The 12,643-nt window shown below is 39.4% G+C and overlaps 1 protein-coding gene across 1 annotated transcript; it reads left to right on the plus strand.

Annotated features, from left to right (window-relative positions):
• Positions 1 to 3,707: 3,707 nt before the first annotated feature.
• LOC142550626 (uncharacterized) lies at positions 3,708 to 4,411 on the plus strand. Its single transcript, XM_075659700.1, has 2 exons — positions 3,708 to 3,932; positions 4,049 to 4,411. Exons 1-2 carry the CDS (start codon positions 3,708 to 3,710, stop codon positions 4,409 to 4,411), a joined length of 588 nt encoding a protein of 195 aa, XP_075515815.1.
• The last annotated feature ends 8,232 nt before the right edge of the window (positions 4,412 to 12,643 follow it).

A 12,643-nucleotide genomic window follows, 5' to 3' on the forward strand; every position in this document is an offset into this window, starting at 1 on the left:
CTTTTCAAAAATACTCATTTGAATAGTTGAGGATTTTAAATCTTAAAAGTTTGTCACATGTGTATTTTATTTTTAAATTAGGGGTTCTAGTAAGTTAGTGAGGGATTATTATTTTATTTAGCATGTTAATTAGTTATTAGTATTTTTATTAACCTAATTAACTCCCCGAATTAACTCCCCAATTATCTCCCTAATCAATATACACACACACCTACACGTTTTTACACTCTAAAAACACACTCGGCACACACACTCACACACACACCTTGTTTTATTCTCTTTTGACAAGAACTAGGGTTCTTAGAGTTCTCCAGCAACCACCCCTTCCCCTTCGATTCTCTTCAGTAGACTCACGTTCGATTATTACAAGCATCGTGCCATCAGTCATCGCGCATAGATTCTCGCATCCCCTCGCGTCGTTATTCATCGTTTCGTGAGTATAATCATCAAGACATGTATACTCTTACATTTTTTCTGCATCGATCTTGTCATAGTAAATATTTTGATGCATATTGTGTGTAAAAATCAAGTTATTTTATGCAAAGTTTGAGCAATGATGTTTGAAACGATTTTGGAACAGTTTTTTTATCTCAAAAATCGAATCTGTTGTCATTTCAAATCCTGCGAATTTTCGGTCTGTTTTCTAGAAAACCTTTCAACATATAAAACGTAGTACTTTTCGATACCTTCGATTTGAAATTAAATTTTTTGATAAGCAATGATAGAGATATGATTTTTATCATAAAACTGCTCAAGCTGTAAATATTTGTGCATGTTCTTCACGTTTTCTCAAGTTTTGGTTGGATGATTCGTTGGGAATTCCTGAATCTTTGCTGATGTGGTTAGGACAGCATGTCCAGAGTGTTCCAACGAAGCCCTTGTCTTTTTTAAGTATATTTGACGTTAAAAAAGAAAATATTTTATGTTTTTTAGGTATGCGAATTGTCTTGTGACCAAATATGAACGGGTTTGGAAGCCGGAGAACGTGTCCGGGGACCTCTCCTGTAATGTCCCAGATTCGACGACTGTCCTCACTGTATCAAGACGAGTCTTTTCAGCGTGGTTATGTTTGTTTTGTTCTCTCTTTTGACAAGAACTAGGGTTCTTAGAGTTCTCCAGCAACCACCCATTCCCCTTCGATTCTCTTCAATAAACTCACGTTCGATTATAACAAGCATCGTGCCATCAGTCGTCGCGCATTGATTCTCGCATCCCCTCGCGTCATTATTCATCGTTTCGTGAGTATAATCATCAAGAAATGTATACTCTAACATTTTTTCTGCATCGATCTTGTCATAGTAAATATTTTGATGCATATTGTGTGTTAAAATCCAGTTATTTTATGCAAAGTTTGAGCAATGATGTTTGAAACGATTTTGGAACAGTTTTTTTATCTCAAAAATCGAATCTGTTGTCATTTCAAATCCTGCGAATTTTCGGTCTGTTTTCTGGAAAACATTTCAACATATAAAACGTAGTACTTTTCGATACCTTCGATTTGAAATTAAATTTGTAATTTTTTGATAAGCAATGATAGAGATATGATTTTTATCATAAAACTGCTCGAGCTGTTAAAATTTGTGCATGTTCTTCACGTTTTCTCAAGTTTTGGTTGGATGATTCGTTGGGAATTCCTGAATCTTTGCTGATGTGGTTAGGACAGCATGTCCAGATTGTTCTAACGAAGCCCTCGTCTTTTTTAAGTATATTTGACGTTAAAAAAGAAAATATTTTATGTTTTTTAGGTATGCGAATTGTCTTGTGACCAATTATGAACGGATTTGGAAGCCGGAGAACGTGTCCGGGGACCTCTCCTGTAACGTCCCAGATTCGACGACTGTCCTCACTGTATCAAGACGAGTCTTTCCAGCGTGCTTATGTCCTCACTCACACGCACCCTGGAAAACTTCTCAGGAGGTCACCCATACCAAAATTGCCCAAGTCAAGCACGTTTAACTTTGGAGTTCTTATGTGATGAGCTACCGAAAAGAAGATGCACCTTCGTGATATGAGTAGTACAAATCAAATCTTTTAAGCCCTCTTTAATTGTACAGTCCATTACATTGAACAGTCTCGGAATCCCTCTCATTCCCGTGTGGGTCGGTTCATTCATGTTCCGTCCACCTAGAAGCCTGCCAGGAGCCGCTCATTGTCCGTGCAACTGATGGCACCGCCGATCACCCTCCGCCCTCTTCGGCCGCGGGCCTCACATGTCCACCAGCTTCCGCTTGTTTCGTCCCCGAACCACACCGTACTAAGAGAGGTCGGCTCTGATACCAATTGTAACGCCCCAGATTCGACGAATGTCCTCACTGTATCAAGACGAGTTTTCCAGCGTGCTTATGTCCTCACTCACACGCACCCTAGGAAACTTCCCAGGAGGTCACCCAATCCAAAATTGCCCCAATTCAAGCACGCTTAACTTTGGAGTTCTTATGTGATAAGCTACCGAAAAGAAGATGCACCTTCGTAATATGAGTAGTACAAATCAAATCTTTTAAGCCCTCTTCAACTGTAGAGTCCATTACATTGAACTGTCTTGGAATCCCTCTCATTCCCGTGTGGGTCGGTTCATTCATGTTCCCTCCACCTAGAAGCCTGCCAGGAGCCGCTCATTGTCCATGCAACTGAAGGCACCGGCGATCACCCCCCGCCCTCTTCGGCCCCGGGCCTCACATCTCCACCCCGGTAAAGCATGACCAGATTTTGATCAGGATTGAGAAGTGGTAAAGCATGACCAGGGACCAATCCACCCGGTAAAACATGACTGGGGATCTTATGTATGTGGGAGTGGACGTTCAGTCGAAAGGCTATGATGATCCCTGCCACCCAGTACTGTAGTTTAGTCTGATAAGGCACAATTATGTTACGGGTCACTTGCTTTGAAATATATCTCTACGCAACATGATAATTACTATGCATGTTTAAGTATGTATGACGCAAACACGTTTATGAAAAAGTTTATGAATTGATGGCACGTCTATTTTATGTAAGTATGTTCACAGTTTAAGTATTTATGTGCTACTTTAAAATTCATGTGGCTTTATTATGTATTACTTGTTATTCTCAGTTTATACATGTTGAGTCTTTAGACTCACTAGACTTGATCGATGCAAGTAAGGACGAGTATGAGAAGACGAGAGGCGAGGACCAGTGAGTTGGCTTGGACGGTGCGGAGGCCTAACCCTAGGACCACTTAATTTTTCAAGAATTTTTATGCACGTTAAATTCGTTTACTCTGACTTTCGTGAAATTACTTCAAGTTGTTTAAACAAAAACTTGTTGCAAGCCTTTTTACATTTCAAATATTTAGACAAGAATTTTATTTGTATTTCATTTTGAGAGATTATTACTTATTTAAGAAAAATTTTAATTTTCCGCAAATTTAAGCAGTTTTTAAGTACGGTACGTTACAGTTGGTATCATAGCGGTGTTATTGTAAAGGGTTATGCCTACTGCCGGTTGTGAGAAGCTCAAGAAGTCATGCCTCAAGTCTGTAAGTTTTAAATTTTTAAAATTATTTAATGTAGAAAGCATCAAGGTCATGATTTCAACATGTACATGTTTAAGTTCGATTTACTCTCATCTTATGATATGGATAGTATGTTCTTGCATGTTGGTTTACGTGTTGGGTAAGTTGTAGAACAGTACGCCTCCTAGATGTATGATTGCACGTGGGGCAGGTGAAGAGGATAGAGAGGCTCGGGATGGGGATAGGGCCATTCTCTTCACCCATCGCCAGATATGCAGGCACATATGCTTGCAGGGATGACCCAGTTCTTGGCATAATTTGCGGGGAACAATGTTGGAATAGATACGGGGGCGAGGCCAGGCCAGAGGCAGTGTATGAGAGATTCAGGAGAATGGATCCAAAAGAAATCTCGGGGAGTACTGACTCGATGATAGCTGAGGGATGGATCAAGTCCACCGAGGTGATATTAACTTTTAGGAGCTGCAGGATGCAAACAGAGTCAGATGTGCCACTTTCCTATTGACAGGGGATGTCACACTGTGGTGGGAGAGTGCATCGGTGGCATTGAATTTGCAGACCCTTAGTTGGGAGGGTTTCAGGGAGGTGTTTTACTCGAAGTACTTCACTGAGGAAGTACGCTCCTGCCTGACCAAGGAGTTTATGACTTTGCGGCAGGGAGACCGCAGCGTGGCGGAGTTTGTGAGGAAGTTCGAGCAAGGGTGTAACTTTGTGCCCTTGATAGCTAACGATGCCAGAGAAAAGCTGATGCATTTCATTGATGGATTACGGTCGATCTTGCGCTGTGATGTGAGAGTTGCTGGTCCTACCTCTTATGCTATTTCCGTGTCGAGAGTCTTGGCAGCAGAGCAAGACCAGAAAGATATTTATAACGATAGACAGGGCAAGAGGCCCTATCAGGCACCTCAGCAGCAGCAATAGTTTAAGAGACCATTCTAGGGACAGCAGGGAAAGAGGCCGTTTCAAGGACCGCAGAAAGGCAAAGGTTCTATTCAGCAAAAGAAGGCTCCTCAGAAGCCTGGTGATTACCCACCGTGCACGAAATGCAACCGCTAACATATGGTGCAGTGTTTATGGGGCTCGGGCAAATGCTTCAGGTGTGGAGACAGTGATCACATGATCTCTTGCATGCAGGCATGGAAACTTATACGTAAGTGGTGTCAAGCATTCTTGGCCAGTATTATTTCCACACTTGACGCACCCACCCCATCGATATATGATGTATCAGTTGTCAGAGAATTTCCCGATATTTTCCCCTGCAATGTCACAGACCTTCCACCAGAGAGAGAGGTGGAGTTCGCCATTGACCTTGTGCCAGGCACTATGCCAATCTCTAAGGCACCGTACTGTTTTCTGCAGCAGAGATGTTAGAACTCAAACAGCAAATTCAGGAGCTCCTAGAACAAGAATTAATCCGCCCTAGTTTCTCACCATGGGGCGCACCAGTGCTCTTCGTAAAGAAGAAAGATGGAAGAATGAGGTTGTGTATCTATTACCGAGAATTGAACAAGGTAACGATCAAGAACAAATACCCATTACCAAGGATCTAAGACTTACTCGATCAGTTTCAGGTAGCTACAGTGTTCTCTTAGATAGATATACATTCTGGGTATCATCAACTGAAGTTAAAGGATGCAGATGTTCATAAGACAACCTTCAGAAGTAGATATGTTCACTACGAGTTCTTATTGATGCCATTTGAACTAACGAATGCTCTAGCGATTTTTATAGACTTAAGAAATCGAGTATTTTAGACCTACCTAGATCAGTTTGTCATAGTGTTCATTGACGACATTCTTATATACTCGAAGAGCCATGAGGAACACGGTCAGCATTTGGGTACAGTTTTGCAAGTCTTGCAGACAAAAGCTGTTTGTAAAATTCAGTAAGTGTAAATTCTGGTTGGAGAAGGTAGCATTTTTGGGACATATCATATCTAGCAGTGGCATTGAGATGGATCCAGCTAAACTGGAGACAACAAAAGAATGGTTTGAACCGAAGAACGCGTCAGATATCTGTAGTTTCTTAGACTTGGCAGGCTACTAGAGGAAATTTATTCAGGGGTTTTCCTCGGTTGCAGTGCCACTCACTTCATTGACTAAGAAAAATGTTAAATTTGTATGGAGTGAAAAATTTTAGAAGAGCTTCGATACTTTTAAGCAAGCTCTTATCACAGCGCCAGTTTTAGCCATGCCATTAGGGTCAGGCAATTTTGTGTTATACACTGATGCTTCTAAGCTTGGTTTAGGCGCAATATTGATGTAGCATGGTCGGGTCATAGCATACGCCTCCAGACAGTTGAAAGTGCATGAGAAGAACTATCCGACTCATGATCTGGAGTTAGCTGTCGTTGTCTTTGAGTTGAAGATATGGAGACATTGTTTGTACGGCGAGAAATGCCGGATATTCACTGATCACAAGAGTCTCAAGTACTTTTTCACGCATAAAGAGCTGAGCATGAGACAAAGACGGTGGTTGGAGTTAGTAAAATACTACGATTGTGAAATTAGCTACCATCCAGGAAAAGCTAATGTTGTGGCAGATGCTTTGAGAAGGAAAGTAGCAGTCATAGCGCATCTGTCAGCGCAGAGATCTCTTCAGTCAGATATTCAGAGGTTTGGCCTAGAAATTTATCTTAAGGGCAGAGCTTCCAAGTTTTCTAATCTGACAGTCCAGTCTTCTTTGCTAGACTGAATCCATAAAGGTCAGCCTTCAAATGAACAGTTACAGAAATGGAGACTGAAGGATAAAGCCAAGAGCAGTGCACTCAACGCAGTGTCCAATGGTATTGTGAGGTACAGAGGAAGGATGTGGGTGCCTAGTGTTGATTCGATTAGAGAGGATATTTTGACAGAGGAACATACATCTCCGTATTACATCCATCCAGGGGGTACCAAGATGTACAATGAATTACAGATGTGGTATTAGTGGCAAGGAATGAAGTGAGACATTCGATGCTTTGTATCTGAGTGTCTCATTTGCCAGCAGGTGAAAGCAGAGCAATAGAGGCCAGCAGGAATGCTCAAGCCAGTTTCTATTCCTGAGTGGAAATGGGAGAATATCACCATGGATTTTGTAGTTCGGTTTCCGATGTCAGTTAGGGGATCTAATGCTATTTGGTTTATAGTTGATCGACTTACTAAATCGGCACATTTCTTGCCGATAAAGACGACTTTCTCCATGATGCAGTATGCAGAACTTTATATTCGGTAGATAGTCAGATTGCACGGGATCCCAGTTTCTATTGTGTCTGACAGGGACCAGAGATTCACATCGTCCTTTTGGAAAAGTTTACATGCAGCTATGAGGACAAAGTTTCTATTCAGTACGACATTCCACCCTCAGACAGATGGCCAGTCTGAGCGAGTGATTTAGATGAAAGATTTGTTGCAAGCATGTGTGATCGACTTCCATAGGAATTGGGAATCTAAACTACCCATAGTGGAGTTTACCTACAACAACAGTTTTCAATCATCTACAGGTATGGCTCCCTATGAAGCACTGTATGGAGGAAGTGCAGATCGCCGATTCATTTGGATGAAGTCGGTGAGTGATCAGAACTTGGCACAGAGTGTTCAGCAGATTGCAGATGTGGTGGACAAGATCCGAGACAGGATGAAGACCGCCCAGAGTCGCCAAAAGGGTTATGCTGACAAGAGAAGAAGGGATCTAGAATTTGCCATAGAAGATCACGTATTCGTGAAGATAGCAACCATGAAGGGTGTTATGATGTTTAGGAAGAGAGGCAAGCTGAGTCCGAGATTCATTGGACCATTCGAAATTCTTGATAGAGTTGGGACACTTGTTTATCGTGTAGCTCTATCGCCGAATCCGGCCAGAGTACCTAATGTGTTCCACGTTTTAATGATGAGGAAGTATATGGCAAATCCTTCCCATGTTTTGAGATTTGAGCCGTTGCAGCTTGCTCCAGATCTGTCATATGAAGAAAGACCTGTCCGAATTCGAGACAGACAGGAGCAGAGACTTCGGAACAAAGTGACCAAGTTGGTCAAATTCTAGTGGCTTAAACAATCAGTGGAGGAGGCCACTTGGGAGGTCGAAGTAGATATGATAAGTCGCTATCCGAAGTTTTTTTTGTATTATTTCTTTTCGAGGACGAAATTTATTTAAGTACGGGAGGAATTGTAGAACCCAAAACCAGTACACGTAAACACATGCATTCATTAAATTGTTAAATTGTTTATTTAATTTTTATTGATACATTATTTATGATTTGCACTATTTTAAATTATTACATGTTTATTTGATGCACGTTAAAATGTTTTCTGGATTTTTGTGTTTAAGGTGAATATTCGATACGGTATCGGGAAAAGAGACCGGTGACAATTTAGACGATTTATGAATAATGTGTTATTTTATTTCAAGCCAAGAAAATTAGTATTTTAAATGATTTATGAAATTTTAAGTAAATTTAAAACCTAATTTAAATTATTAGATGATTTCAAGATTTTTAAGCTTTTCAAAAATACTAATTTGAATAGTTGAGTATTTTAAATCTTGAAAGTTTGTCACATGTGTATTTTATTTTAAATTAGGGGTTCTAGTAAGTTAGTGGGGGATTAGTATTTTATTTAGCATGTTAATTAGTTATTAGTATTTTTATTAACCTAATTAAATCCCCTAATTAACTCCTAACTAACTCCTAATTATCTCCCTAATCAATATACACACACACCCCTACACGTTTTTATACTCTACGCACACACACTCTGAAACGTCCTGTCCTTTTTATTACTTTAAAAGTACTAGAAAATTTTTTTTTTTTTAACCTCACTTAGCATCGGCCGAACCATAAAATATTTTTGACATCATTTTAAAAATAACCATCCACTGCTATTTAAAAATCCAAAGGAAAATATTTTAAAGCATAAAATCGTCAAACATTTTACCAAACCTAAAAAGCAATAATTTGAAAAGAATAGCTCATACTAAACCTCTCAAAAATCTCTCAAATGCATAAATAAATAAACTTAAAAATCTTTAATCATAAAACATGAGTCAAAAGTCATAATGCGAAAAAAGCAGAAGCGCTGGTCCTCAGGTTGTGTGCGCCTTCAGTCCAGTCAAATCACTCATCAAGTCCTCCCTCAATACCACCTGCATCCATCACACCTAGTGAGTCTAAAGACTCAACACACCACAATCTTTATAACGAGTGATACGTAATACAGTCAACATATAACGGTGAAAAATATTTGTACTTAAAATATCGTTTTCATGAAGATGCATAAACATAAACATTTTCGTAAACATTTTCATGATGCATAAAACTTTAAACATAAACATTTTCATGACATGCAAACATGAATTTCCTTTTTCTCAACATGACATGACATAAAACCTTAAACATAATCATGAACATTTCCTTTTTTTCCTTTTTTGAATTCAGATCGTTAATTGTGACTTTTCTGACATGACATGACAGACGATGGATCCATCTACGTGAAACCTCAGTACTGGGCGGCGGGGGACACCAGCAACAATCTCATCGATCAACTGGGCCCTGGCCTATCATGATCGAATAGAAATACGCTCGTCGGGGTTCCCTCGGGGGCCTTTTCCCATAAATGGGTTCCCGCTGGGACCTTTTCCCCTCACGACATTCTCATTCTTACCGTTACCACATGACCGTTACCACATATTCGCAATGATGGAAACACGATCGTCGGGCTCCCACTGGGACCTTAACCCTCACGACGTTGCCAACATTAACGAATTAGTCACAATCACTTCACTTCCTTCAACATTTACATTCTCATCACTTTATAAAAATCATGCATAACATAACATTTTGTTTTTGAAACCAAGCATGCAACATGTCTTTTAAATGTCTTCCTTAAATCATAACAATGAAATAGACATTTTAAAAAAATCATAATTTAATCATGAACATTTCATAAACATTTAAAAATAATCACAATATCATAAAAACAGTATTTATGGCACTGTCATGACGTATACTAATTTCTAGGTGTAAAAAGACCGTTTTACCCCTAGACGTAAAATTCCTCGAATTTGACTTTTTCTTAATTCATTGACTCTAACATGTCCCAAATAATTATTTAAGCCTACATGAATTTTTCCATAATTTTATTTGGCATAAAACTTAGACTTTTTCAATTATCTTTACTTAATTGTTTTAACGGTGTTTTAATCCCGAAAAATACCAAACTTTAATATAAAATTTCTAAATTCTAAATTTAGTCTTTTTATATTATTATAGCCTTATGGACCACGACTCGACCCCCGTGAGTCGTTTTCTAATTTTTTTTCTTCTTTTTAAAAACCCTATTTGATACCTAAACTTCGACCCCGAGCCAACTTCCGATTTTCACAAGTTACCCCCGAACCATGTTGGTCCAAAACTTGCCCAACATCTTAAATTAACTTACTGGACCCTAACTTCATCAAGGAAACCATTCTAATGCCAAAAACGTGGACCCTCTACACACACCTATGCTTGCCGAGAATTTGGGTATGCATGGACTCTAAGATTTACGCATGCAGGGACCTAGCCGATGACTCTAGTCACAAACCAACCTGATTTGCACCCCTAAGCACCCTAAGGACCAAACCTGACCCAGCCCAGACCCCCTGAACCGCACGCCCAAGCTGGTGCGAAGTGCAGAACCCTGCACGCGATTTCCTGGATTCTCGGGTAGGAGTCCCTCATGCAAAGGACTCCTCGCCGCCTCTCAACTCGAGTCCTAGCAGGGCTAGGACTCTTCCCTGGTCTCCCCCATGCCCCTGGCTAGCACCTGGACAAGTGCCGCACCAAGCCCGGCCATGAGGACCCCTAACCGAACCCATGTTCTTCCCATGACAGCAACTTACGTTTTATTTGGTGCTCTTCAATTTCCAGCGTGTGTGGTGCGCTTACAAGACCCTAACTCACGTGTAAACCCTTGTAAATCATGGCCTAGATCATGGCAGTTCTTAAACAACATACAATCATGATTTAAGAATCAAAAACCTTGCTTAACATATCATGCTATGATCGAAAACGAAAATTTAGAAAAGTGGCACTTGTTTTTCTTTCATGTTTTTCATGCATCCAATAATTTAAACATTAATATGATATGATGGATGAGAAAAGGGAGATTAGGGTGTGCCTATGCGTAGTATACGCTCGAATTTACGTTGACAACGAAGAACGACGACGACGAGGGCCTACACTTGATTTCCCTTCAAGCTTTTCGAAAACTTTCTCTTTCAAAAATCTGGTGTGTGCCGTGTAAAACTTTGCAAGGGAGAGTTTGATTTGTTGGGGGAAGTGGGACGTGTGCTTTAGGGATTAGGGGGTGGGTTATGGGGTTTAATTGTATAATATATAGTTTAATTAAACACTAATCAAGCCTTGGCCCACTAAGAGGTTAATTAGGCCCATTAGTACTTAATTAAAATATTAAAAATAATTTAATTTAACTAATTTTGTGAATTTATTAGCCGGGTTGCCAAAAAAGCTCGCATTTTTGTTAAAAACCCAACACCGATAAAATTTACGTCCCGGCGTATAAAATCACCTCCAAACTCCTTATTTTCAAAAATACTAAAAAGCATCGACCATATTTTAAATAATTAAAAATAATTATTTAATAAAAACATTTGACATTTTTCAGCCCTCGGTCCCAGTTCCTCGATCGTCACTTGAATATTCCTTAAAAAATACAATTTTTATGCAATCATGTAGAAAAATATATTTTAAATATGCAAGTATGCAAAACATAATTAATTCATGCAATTAAAACATTTAATTAAAATACAAAAGAATTTAATAATTGCATGCACGTGGTTTGCGTGGACCTTAAAATTTTCGGGGCGTTACACACTCGGTACACACACTCACACACCTTGTTTTGTTCTCTCTTTCGACAAGAACTAGGTTCTTAGAGCTCTCCAGCAGCCACCCTTTCCCCTTCGATTCTCTTCAGTAGACTCACGTTCGATTATAACAAGCATCGTTCCACCAGTTGTCCCAGATTGATTCTCGCGTACCCTCGCGTCGTTATTCGTCGTTTCGTGAGTATAATCAACAAGCCATGTATATTCTTGCATTTTTTCGGCATCGATCTTGTCATAGTAAATATTTTGTTGCATATTGTGTGTAAAAATCCAGTTATGTTTTGCAAAGTGTGAGTAATGATGTTTGAAACGATTTTGGAATAATTTTTAGATCTTAAAAACCAAATCTGCTGTAATTTCGAATCCTGCAAATATTCGGTCGGCTTTCTGGAAAACCTTTCAACATCTAAAACATAGTAATTTTTGATACCTTCAATTTGACAGTAAATTCGTAATTTTTTTATAAGAAATGAGATAGATGTGATTTTTATCGTAAAACCGCTCAAGTTGTGAAAGTTTGTGCATGTTCTTCACGTTTTCTCAAGTTTTAGTTGCATGCTTCATTGGGATCTCCTGAATCTTTGTTGTTGTGGTTAGGAATCATGTTCAGAGTGTTCCAACAAGGCCCTCAATGTTTTAAGTATATTCGACGTGCAAAAAAATGTTTAATGTTTTTGAGGTATGCGTATTGTCTTGTGAATAATTATGAGCGGGTTTGGAAGCCGGAGAACGTGTCCGGGGACCTCTCCACCCCGGTAAAGCATGACCAGGTTTTGATCGGGATTGAGAAGTGGTAAAGCATGACCAGGGACCAATCCACCCAGTAAAGCATGACTGAGGATCTTATGTATGTGGGAGTGGATGTTCGGTCGAAAGGCTGTGATGATCCCTGACAGCCCAGTACTGTGGTTTAGTCTGATCAGGCGCAATTATGTTACGGGTCACTTATTTGAAAACATATTTCTACGCAAAATGATGATGACTATGCATGTTTAAGTTGTTAGAGTAGATGCCATGTAAGCTAACTATTGGCTAGGGAATTTATTGACTCGTTTGTTATAAACAATCTTTATTTTCCTATAATTCATTATTTCATGGTTTGTTATTTATTTATCTGTATACCCATGTGATCAACATAGATAAAGATCTTGATTATATTTTAATACAAATGAATTATAATTCGATGTTGAAACTCATTTGTAAAAACTGTATAATCTAAATTCATTTCTAGTCGATTCAGCCGCCTAAAACATGGATAAAGGTCGCTTGAGCTCGAGACTAGCATCTGTA

The sequence above is a fragment of the Primulina tabacum genome, chromosome 7 (assembly GCF_025594145.1).
Source record: "Primulina tabacum isolate GXHZ01 chromosome 7, ASM2559414v2, whole genome shotgun sequence".
NCBI classification, from domain to species: Eukaryota; Viridiplantae; Streptophyta; class Magnoliopsida; order Lamiales; family Gesneriaceae; genus Primulina; species Primulina tabacum.